General features: G+C 49.6%; 1 protein-coding gene across 1 annotated transcript; it reads right to left on the reverse strand.

Annotated features, from left to right (window-relative positions):
* Positions 1-3,375: 3,375 nt before the first annotated feature.
* On the reverse strand, positions 3,376-17,652 carry LOC121844456 (transmembrane protein 178B-like). The gene is made up of 2 exons (XM_042314565.1): positions 17,479-17,652; positions 3,376-3,844 (listed from the first exon to the last, which is right to left on the reverse strand). The coding sequence occupies exons 1-2, from the start codon at positions 17,603-17,605 to the stop codon at positions 3,594-3,596; spliced, it is 378 nt and encodes a 125-aa protein (XP_042170499.1). The 5' UTR covers positions 17,606-17,652; the 3' UTR covers positions 3,376-3,593.
* Between the last annotated feature and the right edge of the window lie 2,791 nt (positions 17,653-20,443).

Below are 20,443 nucleotides of genomic sequence, written 5' to 3' on the forward strand. Positions count from 1 at the left end.
AGGATGGGTTTCAGTACAACACACAGTTTCCTGCATTCAGGATGGGTTTCAGTACACACACTGCAGTTTCATTCAGGATGGGTTTCAGTACAACACACAGTTTCCTGCATTCAGGATGGGTTTCAGTACAACACACAGTTCATTCAGGATGGGTTTCAGTACAACACACAGTTCATTCAGGATGGGTTTCAGTACAACACACAGTTCATTCAGGATGGGTTTCAGTCCAACACACAGTTCATTCAGGATGGGTTTCAGTACAACACACAGTTTCCTGCATTCAGGATGGGTTTCAGTACAACACACAGTTTCCTGCATTCAGGATGGGTTTCAGTCCAACACAGCAGTTCATTCAGGATGGGTTTCAGTCCAACACACAGTTCATTCAGGATGGGTTTCAGTACAACACACAGTTCATTCAGGATGGGTTTCAGTACAACACACAGTTCATTCAGGATGGGTTTCAGTACAACACACAGTTCATTCAGGATGGGTTTCAGTCCAACACACAGTTCATTCAGGATGGGTTTCAGTACAACACACAGTTTCCTGCATTCAGGATGGGTTTCAGTACAAAGACACAGGAATTCAGGATGGGTTAAAATGTTACAACACACAGTTCATTCAGATGGGTTTCAGTCCACACACAGTTCATTCAGGATGGGTTTCAGACCAAAACAGCCATTCAGGATGGTTTCCAGTGCACTACTGTTGACAGGACCAGAGGGGAAATGGGTTTGTACAAACACAGTTTCCCATTGGATGGGTTTCATCCAACATGGCAGTTCCAGGAGTTAATGTCTCTGGAATGTTGATTCAGGATGGGGACAACAGAGGATTCAGGATGGGTTTGCCAGTACAACACCAGTTCATTCAGGATGGGTTTCAGTACAACACACAGTTATTCAATGATGGGTTTCTGAGGAACACACAGCAGTCCAATTCCAGTTTCATCTGAGGAACACACAGTTCCCTGCCCAGATGGGTTTCTGTCCAACACACAGTTTCAATGCATTCAGGATGGGACAACACACAGTTCAAGGACCCAGGGTTTCTCCAACACACAGTTCATTCAGGACCCAGGTAGATCAGTACAACACACAGATTCTTCAGTTCCAGTACAACACACAGTTCATTCAGGATGGGTTTCTACAACACACAGTTTCCTACATTCAGGATGGGTTTCAGTACATACACCAGTTTCCCCATTCAGATAGTTTCATTTAATGACACCAGTTTCATTCAGGATTTCAGTGGCAACAACAGCTGAGAGGAAATGGGTTTGTACAAACACACAGTTTCCATGTGTTTGAAGGATGGGTTTCATGGTCGATACAAAGAGTTTGAATGTATAAAATGTTAGATGACTGAGGAGACAGGACTTGAAGAAATAGGTATGTGTCTCCAATGGACCCATTCCATGTCCAGTGTACTGCTGTTGATAGGGACCAGAGGAAAAAGCCACACAGCTAGTCCCAATGTTTGACTAGGGACCAGTGTTTGAGGGGATGCAAACTAGATGCCCTGGTTTCCACAGTTTGATCTGACAATGCTCCAACATGGCATTTCCTGGCTGTAATTTCTCTGGAATGATGATTCTGTAGTTTTTGAACAACAGCTAGAGATTCAATGAGCCAGAGTGTGATCTGCCAGGAACACAGCTAGTCCAATGACCCAGAGTAGATCTGAGGAACACACAGCTAGTCCAATGACCCAGAGTAGATCTGAGGAACACACAGCTAGTCCAATGACCCAGAGTAGATCTGAGGAACACACAGCTAGTCCAATGACCCAGAGTAGATCTGAGGAACACACAGCTAGTTCAATGACCCAGAGTAGATCTGAGGAACACACAGCTAGTCCAATCGGAAGTCTCCAACATGCCGAGGTGTCTCTTTAGAACAGGATGTGCTCTTTATAATACTCCAACCTTTGACCCCTCTCAGTTAGTGTTGATTTAACCCTCTTCGACACAGGAGGTTGGTGGCACCTTAATTGGGGAGGACGGGTTCGTGGCAAATGGCTTGAGAGGAAATAGGTGGAATGGTATCAAACACATGGTTTCCATGTGTTTGAATGGTTTGGTTTCCATGGTCTCCATGTGTTTGAATGGTTTGGTTTCCATGGTTTCAATGTGTTTGAATGGTTTGGTTTCCATGTGTTTGAATGGTTTGGTTTCCATGGTTTCCATGTGTTTGAATGGTTTGGTTTCCATGGTTTCCATGTGTTTGAATGGTTTGGTTTCCATGGTTTCCATGTGTTTGAATGGTTTGGTTTCCATGGTTTCCATGTGTTTGAATGGTTTGGTTTCCATGGTTTCCATGTGTTTGAATGGTTTGGTTTCCATGGTTTCCATGTGTTTGAATGGTTTGGTTTCCATGGTTTCCATGTGTTTGATACCGTTCCATTCCATGCGCCGTTCAAGCCATTATGATGAGCCGTCCTCCCCTCAGCATCAACAGAGTTTCAGTTATTCTCCTTGTTGTGGAGGCTGGTCACCATGATGAGTTAGTTCCTCTGAGGTTCAGACTGTTGTTCTTGTAACTCCCATCCCTTGTTGTCCATCCGTCTGTCATCGTCCATTACTGAAAGGTTCCTCTCGTTCCCCCCAGTAGAGAAGGCCGTTTCATGGTACATCCATTTCAAGCATCACAACATCCGCTCCCCGACTACAACCCCCTCCAGCACAACTTCAGATCGATGATTAGATTTTTCTGTCAGTTCGTGTTTTTTTTTTAATCAGTTTTTCAAGAAACCAGATCATGTTTTATACACACACACACACACACACACACACACACACACACACACACACACACACACACACACACACACACACACACACACACACACACACACTTTAAACATGTTTATACACACACACACACACACACACACACACACACACACACACACACACACACACACTTTAAACATGTTTATACACACACACACACACACACACACACACACACACACACACACACACACACACACACACACACACACACACACTTTAAACATGTTTATACACACACACACACACACACACACACACACACACACATGTTTACACACACACACACTTTAACACACACACACACACACACACACACACACACACACACACACACACACACACACACACACACACACACACACACTTTAAACATGTTTACACACACACACACACACACACACACACACACACACACACACTTTAAACATGTTTATACACACACACACATGTTTACACACACACACACACACACACACACACACACACACACACACACACACACACACACACACACACACACACACACTTTAAACACACACACACACACACACACACACACACACACACACACACACACACACACACACACACACACACTTTAAACAAAGAAAACTAAACATTGTCTTTAAGTGGAAAATTATTAATTAAATGAATGCATGGATTTGTCATCTCATTGTTACATTTTTGTTTGTTAAATTCTCTTTTGTTATGGCTGTCCTGTGTGGTTAAAGGTGCAGTCAGCTATCTATCTAGGACTGGACCTCCAGTCCCTCTATCCTCCATCCCAGTCCCTCTAGCAGACCGTCCCGTTCTCCTGCCTCGACTTGGGGCAGGTGGATCGAGGGATGGGCTGGACGGAGGGAGCCAGGGTACAGAAGAAACCAGCGATGAGGGTGAGCCCCAGACCTCCCCAGGCGCAGAACATAGACCAGCCGTAGCCGTGGCCGATGTCGTCCGGCAGGCCGTACAGATAGCGAGGATAACGGGACAGCTCGAAGTTGATCCCCGCCACGCAGGTACAGAGAGAGATTATACAGAAGGTGCCTGGGGAGGACAGAGAGAGAGAGAGGGGAGGTGGGGAGAGGGTAAGAGGGGAGGAGAGAGGGGGGAGAGAGGGTAAGAGAGGAGGAGAGAGAGAGAGAGAGGGGGAGGTGGGGAGAGGGTAAGGGTAGCGAGGGAGAGAGGGGGGAGAGAGAGGGGGGGAGAGGGTAAGGGTAGCGAGGGAGAGAGGGGGAGAGAGAGGGGGGAGGGTAAGAGGGGAGGAGAGAGGGGGGGGGAGGGTAAGGGTAGCGAGGGAGAGAGGGGGGGGGGGTAAGGGTAGCGAGGGAGAGAGGGGGGGAGAGGGTAAGGGTAGCGAGGGAGAGAGGGGAGGTGTCGAGGGAGAGAGTGGGGGAAGATAAAGGAGAGGGGAGGTTGGGGAAAGGAGCGAGGGAGAAGGTGGGGATAGGGAAAGAGGGAGAGAGAGGAAGAGAGAGAGAGAGGAGGTGGGAAGAGGGAGAGAGAGAGAGAGAGGAGGTGGGTAGAGGGAGAGAGAGAGAGAGAGAGGAGGTGGGTAGAGGGGAGAGAGGGAGGAGAGGAGGTGGGAAGAGGGAGAGAGAGGAGGTGGGAAGAGGGAGAGAGAGAGAGGAGGCGGGAAGAGGGAGGTAGAGAGGTGGGAAGAGAGAGAGAGAGAGGAGGTGGGAAGAGGGAGGGAGAGAGAGAGAGGAGGTGGGAAGAGGGAGAGAGAGAGAGGAGGTGGGAAGAGGGAGAGAGAGGAGGTGGGAAGAGAGAGGGAGGGAGAGAGAGAGAGAGGAGGTGGGAAGAGAGGGAGGGAGAGAGAGAGAGAGGAGGTGGGGAGAGAGAGAGAGAGGAGGTGGGAGAGAGAGAGAGAGGAGGTGGGAAGAGGGAGAGAGAGAGGAGGTGGGAAGAGGGAGAGAGAAGGAGGAGGTGGGAAGAGGGAGAGAGAGAGAGGAGGTGGGAAGAGGGAGAGAGAGAGAGGAGGTGGGAAGAGGGAGGGAGAGAGAGAGAGGAGGTGGGAAGAGGGAGGGAGAGAGAGAGGAGGTGGGAAGAGGGAGAGAGAGGAGGTGGGAAGAGAGAGGGAGGGAGAGAGAGAGAGAGGAGGTGGGAAGAGAGGGAGGGAGAGAGAGAGAGAGGAGGTGGGAAGAGAGAGAGAGAGAGAGAGGAGGTGGGAAGAGGGAGAGAGAGAGAGAGGAGGTGGGAAGAGAGAGAGAGAGAGGAGGTGGGAAGAGGGAGAGAGAGAGAGAGGAGGTGGGAAGAGGGAGAGAGAGAGAGAGAGGAGGTGGGAGAGAGAGAGAGAGAGAGAGAGAGGAGGTGGGAAGAGGGAGAGAGAGAGAGAGAGGAGGTGGGAAGAGAGAGAGAGAGAGAGAGAGGAGGTGGGAAGAGAGAGAGAGAGAGAGGGTTACACTGATGCAATAAGAACGATGTTCACTTGGTGTTTGGGTGTGAAACCGTTTATCAGTAATATAATACAACATTCCTATCATCATTATTTTGGAGAACCAATTTCTAACACATTCAGACTGTGAACATTTTGTACAAACAGAAAACTGTCCACTGTACAGCATTAAAATATATTACTTTGGACTTTTTCAACGGTTCCTCTCTTTTGTGTGTAGATTGAGGGTGTAATTCCACCCTGACTCTGTGAGCTGGGTGTGTGACACCGCTGGGCTGTTTATCTGTGTCCCCAATGGCACCCAACACCCCTGTATAGGACACTACTTCTGACCAGGACCCAATGGCACCCAACAACCCTGGATAGGACACTACTTCTGACCAGGACCCAATGGCACCCAACAACCCTGGATAGGACACTACTTCTGACCAGGACCCAATGGCACCCAACAACCTTGTATAGGACACTACTTCTGACCAGGACCCAATGGCACCCAACACCCTGTATAGGACACTACACTGTATAGGACACTACTTCTGACCAGGACCCAATGGCACCCAACACCCCCACTACTTCTGACCAGGACCCAATGGCACCCAACAACCCTGTATAGGACACTACTTCTGACCAGGACCCAATGGCACCCAACAACCTTGTATAGGACACTACTTCTGACCAGGACCCAATGGCACCCAACAACCTTGTATAGGACACTACTTCTGACCAGGACCCAATGGCACCCAACAACCCTGTATAGGACACTACTTCTGACCAGGACCCAATGGCACCCAACAACCCTGGATAGGACACTACTTCTGACCAGGACCCAATGGCACCCAACAACCCTGTATAGGACACTACTTCTGACCAGGACCCAATGGCACCCAACACCCCTGTATGGTTCACTACTTCTGACCAGGACCCAATGGCACCCAACACCCCTGTATGGTTCACTACTTCTGACCAGGACCCAATGGCACCCAACAACCCTGTATAGGACACTACTTCTGACCAGGAACCAATGGCACCCAACAACCTTGTATAGGACACTACTTCTGACCAGGACCCAATGGCACCCAACAACCTTGTATAGGACACTACTTCTGACCAGGACCCAATGGCACCCAACAACCCTGTATAGGACACTACTTCTGACCAGGACCCAATGGCACCCAACAACCCTGTATAGGACACTACTTCTGACCAGGACCCAATGGCACCCAACAACCTTGTATAGGACACTACTTCTGACCAGGACCCAATGGCACCCAACAACCTTGTATAGGACACTACTTCTGACCAGGACCCAATGGCACCCAACAACCCTGTATAGGACACTACTTCTGACCAGGACCCAATGGCACCCAACACCCTGTATAGGACACTACTTCTGACCAGGACCCAATGGCACCCAACAACCCTGGATAGGACACTACTTCTGACCAGGACCCAATGGCACCCAACAACCCTGTATAGGACACTACTTCTGACCAGGACCCAATGGCACCCAACAACCCTGGATAGGACACTACTTCTGACCAGGACCCAATGGCACCCAACAACCCTGTATAGGACACTACTTCTGACCAGGACCCAATGGCACCCAACAACCCTGTATAGGACACTACTTCTGACCAGGACCCAATGGCACCCAACAACCCTGGATAGGACACTACTTCTGACCAGGACCCAATGGCACCCAACACCCTGTATAGGACACTACTTCTGACCAGGACCCAATGGCACCCAACACCCTGTATGGTTCACTACTTCTGACCAGGACCCAATGGCACCCAACAACCCTGTATAGGACACTACTTCTGACCAGGAACCAATGGCACCCAACAACCTTGTATAGGACACTACTTCTGACCAGGACCCAATGGCACCCAACAACCTTGTATAGGACACTACTTCTGACCAGGACCCAATGGCACCCAACAACCCTGTATAGGACACTACTTCTGACCAGGACCCAATGGCACCCAACAACCCTGGATAGGACACTACTTCTGACCAGGACCCAATGGCACCCAACAACCCTGTATAGGACACTACTTCTGACCAGGACCCAATGGCACCCAACAACCCTGTATGGACACTACTTCTGACCAGGACCCAATGGCACCCAACAACCCTGTATGGTTCACTACTTCTGACCAGGACCCAATGGCACCCAACAACCCTGTATAGGACACTACTTCTGACCAGGAACCAATGGCACCCAACAACCTTGTATAGGACACTACTTCTGACCAGGACCCAATGGCACCCAACAACCTGTATAGGACACCTGACCAGGACCCAATGGCACCCAACAACCCTGGATAGGACACTACTTCTGACCAGGACCCAATGGCACCCAACAAATAGGACACTACTTCTGACCAGGACCCAATGGCACCCAACAACCCTGTATAGGACACTACTTCTGACCAGGACCCAATGGCACCCAACAACCCTGGATAGGACACTACTTCTGACCAGGACCCAATGGCACCCAACAAATAGGACACTACTTCTGACCAGGACCCAATGGCACCCAACACCCCTGTATAGGACACTACTTCTGACCAGGACCCAATGGCACCCAACAACCCTGGATAGGACACTACTTCTGACCAGGACCCAATGGCACCCAACAACCCTGTTTAGGACACTACTTCTGACCAGGACCCAATGGCACCCAACACCCCTGTATAGGACACTACTTCTGACCAGGACCCAATGGCACCCAACAACCCTGGATAGGACACTACTTCTGACCAGGACCCGAATGGGTATGTGCAGACCAGTTGGCTGAAGTGTTTACGGACATATTGAATCTCTGCCGATCCCAGTCTGCTGTCCCCACTTGCTTCAAGATGTCCACCATTGCTCCTATTCCAAAGAAATGGAAGGTAACTGAACTAAATGACTATCGCCCCTTAGCACTGAACTAAATGACTATCGCCCCGTAGCACTGAACTAAATGACTATCGCCCCGTAGCACTGAACTAAATGACTATCGCCCCGTAGCACTGAACTAAATGACTACGTAGCACTGAACTAAATGACTATCGCCCCGTAGCACTGAACTAAATGACTATCGCCCGTAGCACTGAACTAAATGACTATCGCCCCGTAGCACTGAACTAAATGACTATCGCCCGTAGCACTGAACTAAATGACTATCGCCCCGTAGCACTGAACTAAATGACTATCGCCCCGTAGCACTGAACTAAATGACTATCGCCCCGTAGCACTGAACTAAATGACTATCGCCCCGTAGCACTGAACTAAATGACTATCGCCCCGTAGCACTGAACTAAATGACTATCGCCCCGTAGCACTGAACTAAATTACTTTGAGAGACTAGTCAAGGATCTTATCACCTCTACCTTACCCGACACCCACTACAATTTGCATACCATCCCCAATAGATCCACGGACGATGCAATCGCCATCGCACTGCACCCTGCCCTATACCACCTGGACCAGAGGAATACCTATGTAAGAACGCTGTTCATCGACTACAGCTCAGTCTTCAACACCATAGTATCCTCCAAGCTCATCACTAAGCTTCGGGCCCTGGGTCTGAACCCCTCCCTGTACAACTGGATCCTGGACATCCTGATGGGCCGCATCGAAGGGCCGCCCCCCCATCCACATCGAAGGGCCGCCCCCATCCACATCGAAGGGCCGCCCCCATCCACATCGTAGGGCCGCCCCCCCATCCACATCAATGGGCCCCCCCCATTCACATCTACAGGGGAGAGGGTCAAAAGCTTTGGGTTCCTCGGCATGCACATCACTGACACCCTGACATGGTCTCTTCACACTGACAGCACGGTGAAGGAACAACAGCACCTCTTCAACCTCTTCAAATTTGGCTTGGCCCCCTATGACTATGACCTTCAAGGACTTATACAGATGCACCATTGAAAGGATCCTGTCGGGCTGTATAACAGCCTGGTACGGCAACTGCACCGCCTACAACCGCAGGGAATTCCCAGAGGGTGGTGCGGTCAGCGCATCACTGGGTTCACACTGCCTGCCCTCCAGGAAATCTACAGCACCCGGTGTTACAGGAAGGCCAAGAAGATCATCGAGGACCTCAGCCACCAGAGTCACGGACTGTTCACCCTGCTACCATCTAGAAGATCATCGAGGACCTCAGCCACCCGAGTCACGGCCTGTTCACCCTGCTACCATCTAGAAGTCGGTGACAGGTCAATCAAAGCTGGGACCCAGAGACTGAAAAAACAGGCCATCGGACTGTTAAATAGTCACCACTAGCCGGCCTCTCCCCAGTACCCTGCCCTGAACTATAGTCACTGTTCCTAGCCTCCACCCAGTACCCTGAACTACAGTCACTTGTTACTAGCCTCCCCCCAGTACCCTGCCCGGAACAATAGTAATTTCTCTGCATTTACTATAACATCAGTAAAACTGTGTAACAATCAATCAACTTGAATCTGACCTGGCCACAGTAATCTGACCTGGCCACAGTAATCTGACCTGGCCACAGTAATCTGACCGGTCCATTTGGGTTGCAGACCTGGCCACAGTAATCTGACCGGTCCATTTGGGTTGCAGACCTGGCCACAGTAATCTGACCGGTCCATTTGGGTTGCAGACCTGGCCACAGTAATCTGACCGGTCCATTTGGGTTGCAGACCTGGCTACAGTCACTGTTACCCCGACTGGCCACAGTAATCTGACCTGGCCACAGTAATCTGACCTGCCTCCCACAGTAATCTGAACTATACATTTGGGTTGCAGACCTGGCCACAGTAATCTGACTATAGTCCATTTGGGTTGCAGACCTGGCCCAGTAATCTGACCAGTCCATTTGGGTTGCAGACCTAGCCACAGTAATCTGACCGGTCCATTTGGGTTGCAGACCTGGCCACAGTAATCTGACCTGGCCACAGTAATCTGACCTGGCCACAGTAATCTGACCAGTCCATTTGGGTTGCAGACCTGGCCACAGTAATCTGACCGGTCCATTTGGGTTGCAGACCTGGCCATCAGTAATCTGACCGGTCCATTTGGGTTGCAGACCTGGCTACAGTAATCTGACATGGCCACAGTAATCTGACCTGGCCACAGTAATCTGACCGGTCCATTTGGGTTGCAGACCTGGCCACAGTAATCTGACCATTTGGGTTGCAGACCACAGTAATCTGACCGGTCCATTTGGGTTGCATGACCTGGCCACAGTAATCTGACCGGTCCACAGTTGCAGACCTGGCCACAGTAATCTGACCTGGCCACAGTAATCTGACCTGCCACAGTAATCTGACCTGGCCACAGTAATCTGACTTGACCATTTGGGTTGCAGACCTGGCCACAGTAATCTGACCGGTCCATTTGGGTTGCAGACCTGGCCACAGTAATCTGACCAGTCCATTTGGGTTGCAGACCTAGCCACAGTAATCTGACCTGGTCCATTTGGGTTGCAGACCTGGCCACAGTAATCTGACCTGGCCACAGTAATCTGACCTGGCCACAGTAATCTGACCGGTCCATTTGGGTTGCAGACCTGGCCACAGTAATCTGACCTGGCCACAGTAATCTGACCTGGCCACAGTAATCTGACCTGGCCACAGTAATCTGACCTGGTCCACAGTTGCAGACCTGGCCACAGTAATCTGACCGGTCCATTTGGGTTGCAGACCTGGCCACAGTAATCTGACCGGTCCATTTGGGTTGCAGACCTGGCCACAGTAATCTGACCGGTCCATTTGGGTTGCAGACCTGGCCACAGTAATCTGACCTGACCACAGTAATCTGACCTGGCCACAGTAATCTGACCGGTCCATTTGGGTTGCAGACCTGGCCACAGTAATCTGACCGGTCCATTTGGGTTGCAGACCTGGCCACAGTAATCTGACCGGTCCACAGTTGCAGACCTGGCCACAGTAATCTGACCGGTCCATTTGGGTTGCAGACCTGGCCACAGTAATCTGACCGGTCCATTTGGGTTGCAGACCTGGCCACAGTAATCTGACCGGTCCATTTGGGTTGCAGACCTGGCCACAGTAATCCTGACCTGGCCACAGTAATCTGACCTGGCCACAGTAATCTGACCTGGCTCTGACCTGGTCCAGTTGCAGACCTGGTCACAGTAATCTGACCGGTCCACAGTAATCTGACCTGGCCACAGTAATCTGACCTGGCCACAGTAATCTGACCTGGCCACAGTAATCTGACCGGTCCATTTGGGTTCTGCAGACCTGGCCACAGTAATCTGACCGGTCCATTTGGGTTGTAGACCTGGCCACAGTAATCTGACCGGTCCATTTGGGTTGCAGCCCTGGCCACAGTAATCTGACCTGTCCATTTGGGTTGCAGACCTGGCCACAGTAATCTGACCTGGCCACAGTAATCTGACCTGGCCACAGTAATCTGACCGGTCCATTTGGGTTGCAGACCTGGCCACAGTAATCTGACCGGTCCATTTGGGTTGCAGACCTGGCCACAGTAATCTGACCGGTCCATTTGGGTTGCAGACCTGGCCACAGTAATCTGACCTGGCCACATAATCCCTGACCACAGTTCTGACCATTTCCACAGTAATCTGACCTGCCACAGTAATCTGACCTGGCCACAGTCTCTGACCTGACCACTGTAATCTGACCTGACCACTCTAATCTGACATGGCCACAGTAATCTGATCTGGCCACAGTAATCTGACCGGTCCATTTGGGTTGCAGACCTGGCCACAGTAATCTGACCGATCCATTTGGGTTGCAGACCTGGCCACAGTAATCTGACCGGTCCATTTGGGTTGCAGACCTGGCCACAGTAATCTGACCTGGCCACAGTAATCTGACCTGGCCACAGTAATCTGACCTGACCACAGTAATCTGACCTGGCCACAGTAATCTGACCTGGCCACAGTAATCTGACCTGACCACAGTAATCTGACCTGACCACAGTAATCTGACCTGACCACAGTAATCTGACCTGGCCACAGTAATCTGACCTGACCACAGTAATCTGACCTGGCCACAGTAATCTGACCGGTCCATTTGGGTTGCAGACCTGGCCACCTTAATCTGAGTCCATTTGGGTTGCAGACCTGGCCACAGTAATCTGACCTGGCCACAGTAATCTGACCTGGCCACAGTAATCTGACCTGGCCACAGTAATCTGACCTGGCCACAGTAATCTGACCGGTCCATTTGGGTTGTAGACCTGGCCACAGTAATCTGACCGGTCCATTTGGGTTGCAGACCTGGCCACAGTAATCTGACCGGTCCATTTGGGTTGCAGACCTGGCCACAGTAATCTGACCAGTCCATTTGGGTTAACTGGCAGACCTGGGTAATCTGACCTGGCCACAGTAATCTGACCTGGCCACAGTAATCTGACCTGACCACAGTAACTGACCTGGCCACAGTAACTGACCTGGCCACAGTAATCTGACCTGACCACAGTAATCACCTGGCCACAGTTCTGACCTGGCCACAGTAATCTGACCTGACCACAGTAATCTGACATGGCCACAGTAATCTGACCTGGCCACAGTAATCTGACCTGGCCACAGTAATCTGACCGGTCCATTTGGGTTGCAGACCTGGCCACCTTAATCTGACCGGTCCATTTGGGTTGCAGACCTGGCCACAGTAATCTGACCTGTCCACAGTAATCTGACCTGGCCACAGTAATCTGACCTGGCCACAGTAATCTGACCGGTCCATTTGGGTTGCAGACCTGACCACAGTAATCTGACCGGTCCATTTGTGTTACAGACCTGGCCACAGTAATCTGACCGGTCCATTTGGGTTGCAGACCTGGCCACAGTAATCTGACCGGTCCATTTGGGTTAGACCTGGCCACAGTAATCTGACCGGTCCATTTGGGTTGCAGACCTGGCCACAGTAATCTGACCGGTCCATTTCTGCAGACCTGGCCACAGTAATCTGACCGGTCCATTTGGGTTGCAGACCTGGCCACAGTGGAACTCTCCTTCTGTTCACCTCTCTGTGTCTCACTGTCTCTCTGACCTCTTATCTACTCTCTCTCTTGATTATCTCTCTGTCTCTGTGTCTCTCTCTCTCTGACTCTCTGTCTCTCTCTCTCTCTCTCTCTCTGTCTTTGTCTCTGCAAACTCTGATCTCTCTGTCTCTCTGTCTCTCTGGGGATTCTCTCTCTCTCTCTCTGTCTCTCTGTCTCTCTGTCTCTCTCTCTCTCTCTCTCTGTCTCTCTCTCTGTCTCTCTGTCTCTCTGTTCTGTCTCTCTGTCTCTAAGGCCCTCTCTCCCCCTCTCTCTCTCTGACCTCTGTCTCTCTCTCCTTTTGTTGATTCTCCTCAGACTCTCTCAAGAAGCTCTCTCTCTCTCTGTCTCTCCAACTCTGTCCTCAAGTCTCTCTATCTCTCTGTCTCTCTCTCTCTCTCTGTCTCTCTCTCTCTGTCTCTCTGTCAACAACTCTGTCTCTCTCTCTCTGTCTCATTCTCTCTCTGAAGATGTCTCTCTCCTAGCTCTCTCTCTCTCTCTGTCTCTCTAACTCTGAAACCTCTGGATTCTCTGTCTCTCTCTCTGTCTCTCTGTCTCTCTGAAGGCCTCTCTGCTTCTCTCTCTCAAGTCTCTCTGTCTCTCTGTCTCTCTGTCTCTCTGTCTCTCTGTCTCTCTCAAACAAGCTCTCTCTGTCTCTCTGTCTCTCTCTCTCTGTCTCTCTCTCTCTGCCTCTCTCTCTCTGTCTCTCTGTCTCTCTCTCTCTGTCTCTCTCTCTCTGTCTCTCTCTCTCTCTGTCTCTCTCCCTCTCCATCCGCTCTCTCCCTCCGACTACAGGAAGAAACCCAGCCCAGTCTCCGGACCTGTCTCTCTCTTATCTCTCCCTGGCTCTCTCTTATCTCTCCCTCCCCTCTTTCCCCCCCCTTTCTCTCTGACACCCCTCTCTCGTTTCTCCCTCCCCCTCTCTCCCTCACTCAGCCTCCCTAAGACCCCTCTCTACCCTCGCAAGGCTCAGGCCCCTCTCTCTCTGTCCCTCTTCCGCTCCCTCTGCCCCTCCCTCCCCCTCCCCTTCTGCCGTGCATGACATAATTTATTAGTGTGATGTTACCGCCACTGCCTCCCTGTGTGTGTGTGGGGGGCATGGAGAATGCAGGCTGTTAATCAGAGTCACCGTTACCGCTTGCCGTGCGGAAGCAGAGAGAACAGCTTGGGAGGCTGGAGTCTTTGACGGCGGTGATATTACCAAACCAACATGCTCTCAACGATACAGCTGTAGAACTCTTTGACGATTTGATGGCCCATGCCAAACCTTTTCAACCCCCTGAGGGGGAAGAAGAGGCGCTGTCGGGCTTTCATCACGACTGTGTGAGTGTGGACCATTAGTGATTTGAACAGTGAGGATTTTGGAACAGTGGGTTAACTGCCTAAGAACAGTGGGTTAACTGGTCTAGGAGCAGTGGGTTAACTGGTCTAGGAACAGTGGGTTAACTGGTCTAGGAACAGTGGGTTAACTGGTCTAGGAACAGTGGGTTAACTGCCTAAGAACAGTGGGTTAACTGGTCTAGGAACAGTGGGTTAACTGCCTAGGAACAATGGGTTAACTGCCTAGGAACAGTGGGTTAACTGGTCTAGAAACAGTGGGTTAACTGGTCAAGGAACAGTGGGTTAACTGGTCTAGGAGCAGTGGGTTAACTGGTCTAGGAACTGTGGGTTAACTGCCTAGGAACAGTGGGTTAACTGCCTAGGAACAGTGGGGTTAACTGCCTAGGAACAGTGGGGTTAACTGCCTAAGAACAGTGGGTTAACTGCCTAGGAACAGTGGGGTTAACTGCCTAGGAACCTGGGGGTGTAACTGCCTGGAACAGTGGCAACTTAACTGCCTAGGAACAGTGGGGTTAACTGCCAGGAACAGTGGGGTTAACTGCCTAGGAACAGTGGGGTTAACCACTAGGAACTGGGGTTAACACCTAGGAACAGTGGGTTAACTGCCTAGGAACAGTGGGTTAACTGCCTAGGAACAGTGGGGTTAACTGCCTAGGAACAGTGGGGTTAACTGCCTTGTTCAGAGGCAGAACAACAGATTTTTGTCAGCTCGAGGATTCGATGTAGCTACCTGCCTCTAACCACTAGGCTACCTGCCTCTAACCACTAGGCTACCTGCCTCTAACCACTAGACTACCTGCCTCTAACCACTAGGCTACCTGCCTCTAACCACCAGGCTACCTGCCTCTAACCACTAGTCCAACGCTCTAACCACTAGGCTACCTGCCTCTAACCACTAGGCTACCTGCCTCTAACCACTAGGCTACCTGCCTCTAACCACTAGCCTACCTGCCGCCCTGGATTGATTTACCTGATCACCAGGATTTAGGGCCCCCAATACAAACTATCTTATGAATATGTTACTTTTTTTTACATTTAAAAGCATCCTTTGTAATTTTTCTTAAAGAAGTGTTTGGTGAATCCAGAGCCTTGACTTGAATGAGATGCAGTATCTGTGTTGTCCTCTTCCCTCCCATGAGATACAGTATCTGTGTTGTCCTCTTCCTTCCCATGAGATACAGTATCTGTGCTGTCCTCTTACCTCCCTTGAGGAACAGTAATCTGTGTTGTCCTCTTACCTCCCATGAGGAACAGTAATCTGTGTTGTCCTCTTACCTCCAATGAGGAACAGTATCTGTGCTGTCCTCTTACCTCCAATGAGGAACAGTAATCTGTGTTGTCCTCTTACCTCCAATGAGGAACAGTAATCTGTGTTGTCCTCTTACCTCCAATGAGGAACAGTAATCTGTGTTGTCCTCTTACCTCCCATGAGGAAAGGTATCTGTGTTGTCCTCTTACCTCCAATGAGGAACAGTATCTGTATTGTCCTCTTACCTCCAATGAGGAACAGTATCTGTGTAACCACTGTCCTCTTACCTCCAATGAGGAACAGTAATCTGTGTTGTCCTCTTACCTCCAATGAGGAACAGTAATCTGTGTTGTCCTCTTAACCAATGAGGAACAGTATCTGTGTTGTCCTCTTACCTCCAATGAGGAACAGTAATCTGTGTTGTCCTCTTACCTCCAATGAGGAACAGTAATCTGTGTTGTCCTCTTACCTCCAATGAGGAACAGTCATCTGTGTTGTCCTCTTACCTCCAATGAGGAACAGTATCTGTGTTGTCCGCTTACCTCCAATGAGGAACAGTATCTGTGCTGTTCTCTTACCTCCAATGAGGAACAGTATCTGTGTTGTCCTCTTACCTCCAATGAGGAACAGTATCTGTGTTGTCCTCTTACCTCCAATGAGGAACAGTATCTGTGCTGTCCTCTTACCTCCAATGAGGAACAGTATCTGTGTTGTCCTCTTACCTCCCATGAGGAACAGTATCTGTGTTGTCCTCTTACCTCCAATGAGGAACAGTATCTGTGTTGTCCTCTTACCTCCCTTGAGGAACAGTAATCTGTGCTGTCCTCTTACCTCCCTTGAGGAACAGTATCTGTGTTGTCCTCTTACCTCCAATGAGGAACAGTAATCTGTGTTGTCCTCTTACCTCCAATGAGGAACAGTAATCTGTGTTGTCCTCTTACCTCCAATGAGGAACAGTATCTGTGTTGTCCTCTTACCTCCAATGAGGAACAGTAATCTGTGCTGTCCTCTTACCTCCAATGAGGAACAGTATCTGTATTGTCCTCTTACCTCCCATGAGGAACAGTAATCTGTGTTGTCCTCTTACCTCCAATGAGGAACAGTATCTGTATTGTCCTCTTACCTCCAATGAGGAACAGTATCTGTGTTGTCCTCTTACCTCCAATGAGGAACAGTAATCTGTGTTGTCCTCTTACCTCCAATGAGGAACAGTAATCTGTGTTGTCCTCTTACCTCCAATGAGGAACAGTATCTGTGTTGTCCTCTTACCTCCAATGAGGAACAGTAATCTGTGTTGTCCTCTTACCTCCAATGAGGAACAGTATCTGTATTGTCCTCTTACCTCCCATGAGGAACAGTAATCTGTGTTGTCCTCTTACCTCCAATGAGGAACAGTATCTGTATTGTCCTCTTACCTCCAATGAGGAACAGTATCTGTGTTGTCCTCTTACCTCCAATGAGGAACAGTATCTGTATTGTCCTCTTACCTCCCATGAGGAACAGTAATCTGTGTTGTCCTCTTACCTCCAATGAGGAACAGTATCTGTATTGTCCTCTTACCTCCAATGAGGAACAGTAATCTGTGTTGTCCTCTTACCTCCAATGAGGAACAGTATCTGTATTGTCCTCTTACCTCCCATGAGGAACAGTAATCTGTGTTGTCCTCTTACCTCCAATGAGGAACAGTCATCTGTATTGTCCTCTTACCTCCCATGAGGAACAGTAATCCTGCCACGTACTGCATCAGTCCTCTATCCCAGCAGCATCCCAGAACACCTATCGTCCAGCCAAACAGAATGATGGCTACAGCCATGCCCATGAAGCCTGCAGTCATCCGCCTCAGGTCTGGAGAGACAGGAGAGATACAAGGGGGGAGGGTTAGCATGGTTACAACACACACACTGTCGTCCATGTTCTGAAACACACACTGTAGACCATGTTCAGACACACACACTGTAGTCCACGTTCTGACACACACACACTGTAGTCCATGTTCTGACACACACACACTGTAGTCCAAGTTCTGACACACACACACACACTGTAGTCCACGTTCTGACACAAACACACACTGTAGTCCATGTTCTGACACACACACTGTAGTCCAAGTTCTGACACACACACACACACTGTAGTCCACGTTCTGACACACACACACTGTAGTCCATGTTCAGACACACACACACTGTAGTCCATGTTCAGACACACACACACTGTAGTCCATGTTCTGACACACACACTGTAGTCCAAGTTCTCACACACACACACTGTAGTCCACGTTCTGACACACACACACACTGTAGTCCACGTTCTGACACACACACTGTAGTCCACGTTCTGACACACACACTGTAGTCCACGTTCTGACACACACACACTGTAGTCCATGTTCACACACACACACTGTAGTCCATGTTCAGACACACACACTGTAGTCCATGTTCTGACACACACACTGTAGTCCACGTTCTGACACACACACTGTAGTCCACGTTCAGACACACACACACTGTAGTCCACGTTCTGACACACACACACTGTAGTCCATGTTCAGACACACACACTGTAGTCCATGTTCTGACACACACACTGTAGTCCATGTTCTGACACACACACACACACTGTAGTCCATGTTCTGACACACACACTCTGACACACACACTGTGGGGTCCATGTTCAGACATACACACACTGTAGTCCATGTTCAGACACACACACACTGTAGTCCATGTTCAGACACACACACTGTAGTCCATGTTCAGACACACACACTGTAGTCCATGTTCAGACACACACACACTGTAGTCCATGTTCTGACACACACACTGTAGTCCATGTTCATGACATACACACACTGTAGTCCATGTTCAGACACACACACACTGTAGTCCATGTTCAGACACACACTGTAGTCCATGTTCTGACACACACACTGTAGTCCATGTTCAGACACACACACACTGTAGTCCATGTTCTGACACACACACTGTAGTCCATGTTCTGACACACACACACACACTGTAGTCCATGTTCATACACACACACACTGTAGTCCATGTTCAGACACACACACTGTAGTCCATGTTTCATGTAGTCCATGTTCAGACACACACACACTGTAGTCCATGTTCAGACACACACACACTGTAGTCCATGTTCTGACACACACACACTGTAGTCCATGTTCTGACACACACACACACTGTAGTCCATGTTCAGACACACACACTGTAGTCCATGTTCTGACACACACACACTGTAGTCCACATTCTGACACACACTGTCCAGTGACACACACACTGTAGTCCATGTTCTGACACACACACACTGTAGTCCATGTTCTGACACACACACACACTGTAGTCCATGTTCAGACACACACACTGTAGTCCATGTTCAGACACACACACACTGTAGTCCATGTTCACACACACACTGTAGTCCATGTTCAGACACACACACTGTAGTCCATGTTCAGACACACACACACTGTAGTCCATGTTCTGACACACACACTGTAGTCCATGTTCATACACACACACACTGTAGTCCATGTTCAGACACACACACTGTAGTCCATGTTCTGACACACACACACACTGTAGTCCATGTTCTGACACACACACACACTGTAGTCCATGTTCAGACACACACACACTGTAGTCCATGTTCTGACACACACACTGTAGTCCATGTTCAGACACACACACACTGTAGTCCACATTCTGACACACACTGTAGTCCACGTTCTGACACACACACACTGTAGTCCATGTTCTGACACACACACACACTGTAGTCCATGTTCTGACACACACACTGTAGTCCAAGTTCTGACACACACACACACACTGTAGTCCACGTTCTGACACACACACACACACACACTGTAGTCCATGTTCTGACACACACACTGTAGTCCATGTTCATACACACACACACACTGTAGTCCACATTCTGACACACACACTGTAATCCACGTTCAGACACACACACACAGAAGGGTTAGCCAACGTTCAGACAGAAATAGCTACTGGAACTGTCTTGACCTCTGACCCTGTCAGGACACCTGTCATTCAGCTATTGGGACTGTTTTCAACCTCTGACCCTGTCAGGACGCCTGTCATTCGGCTACTGGAACTGTTTTTAACCTCTGACCCTGTCAGGAAGCCTGTGATTCAGCTATTGGAATTGTCCCAACATAACAGTCCTAACCCCTGACTCTGTGAACAGACTACTGATGACACAGCAGAGATAGAAGATCGACTGTAGCGTCTACAGAAGACAAATGTAGGAATCTGTAATGTTGCTCGTATCAGATCTCCTGACATTATGACCTCACTTCCTAATACCGTATGACCTCACTTCCTAATACCATATGACCTCATTTCCTAATACCGTATGACCTCACTTCCTAATACCGTATGACCTCACTTCCTAATACCGTATGACCTCACTTCCTAATACCGTATGACCTCACTTCCTAATACCGTATGACCTCACATACCGTATGACCTCACTTCCTAATACCGTATGACCTCACTTCCTAATACCGTATGACCTCACTTCCTAATACCGTATGACCTCACTTCCTAATACCGTATGACCTCACTTCCTAATACCGTATGACCTCACTTCCTAATACCGTATGACCTCACTTCCGAATACCTTA

This window comes from Oncorhynchus tshawytscha, unplaced genomic scaffold (assembly GCF_018296145.1).
Source record: "Oncorhynchus tshawytscha isolate Ot180627B unplaced genomic scaffold, Otsh_v2.0 Un_contig_6640_pilon_pilon, whole genome shotgun sequence".
In the NCBI taxonomy this organism is placed as follows: Eukaryota; Metazoa; Chordata; class Actinopteri; order Salmoniformes; family Salmonidae; genus Oncorhynchus; species Oncorhynchus tshawytscha.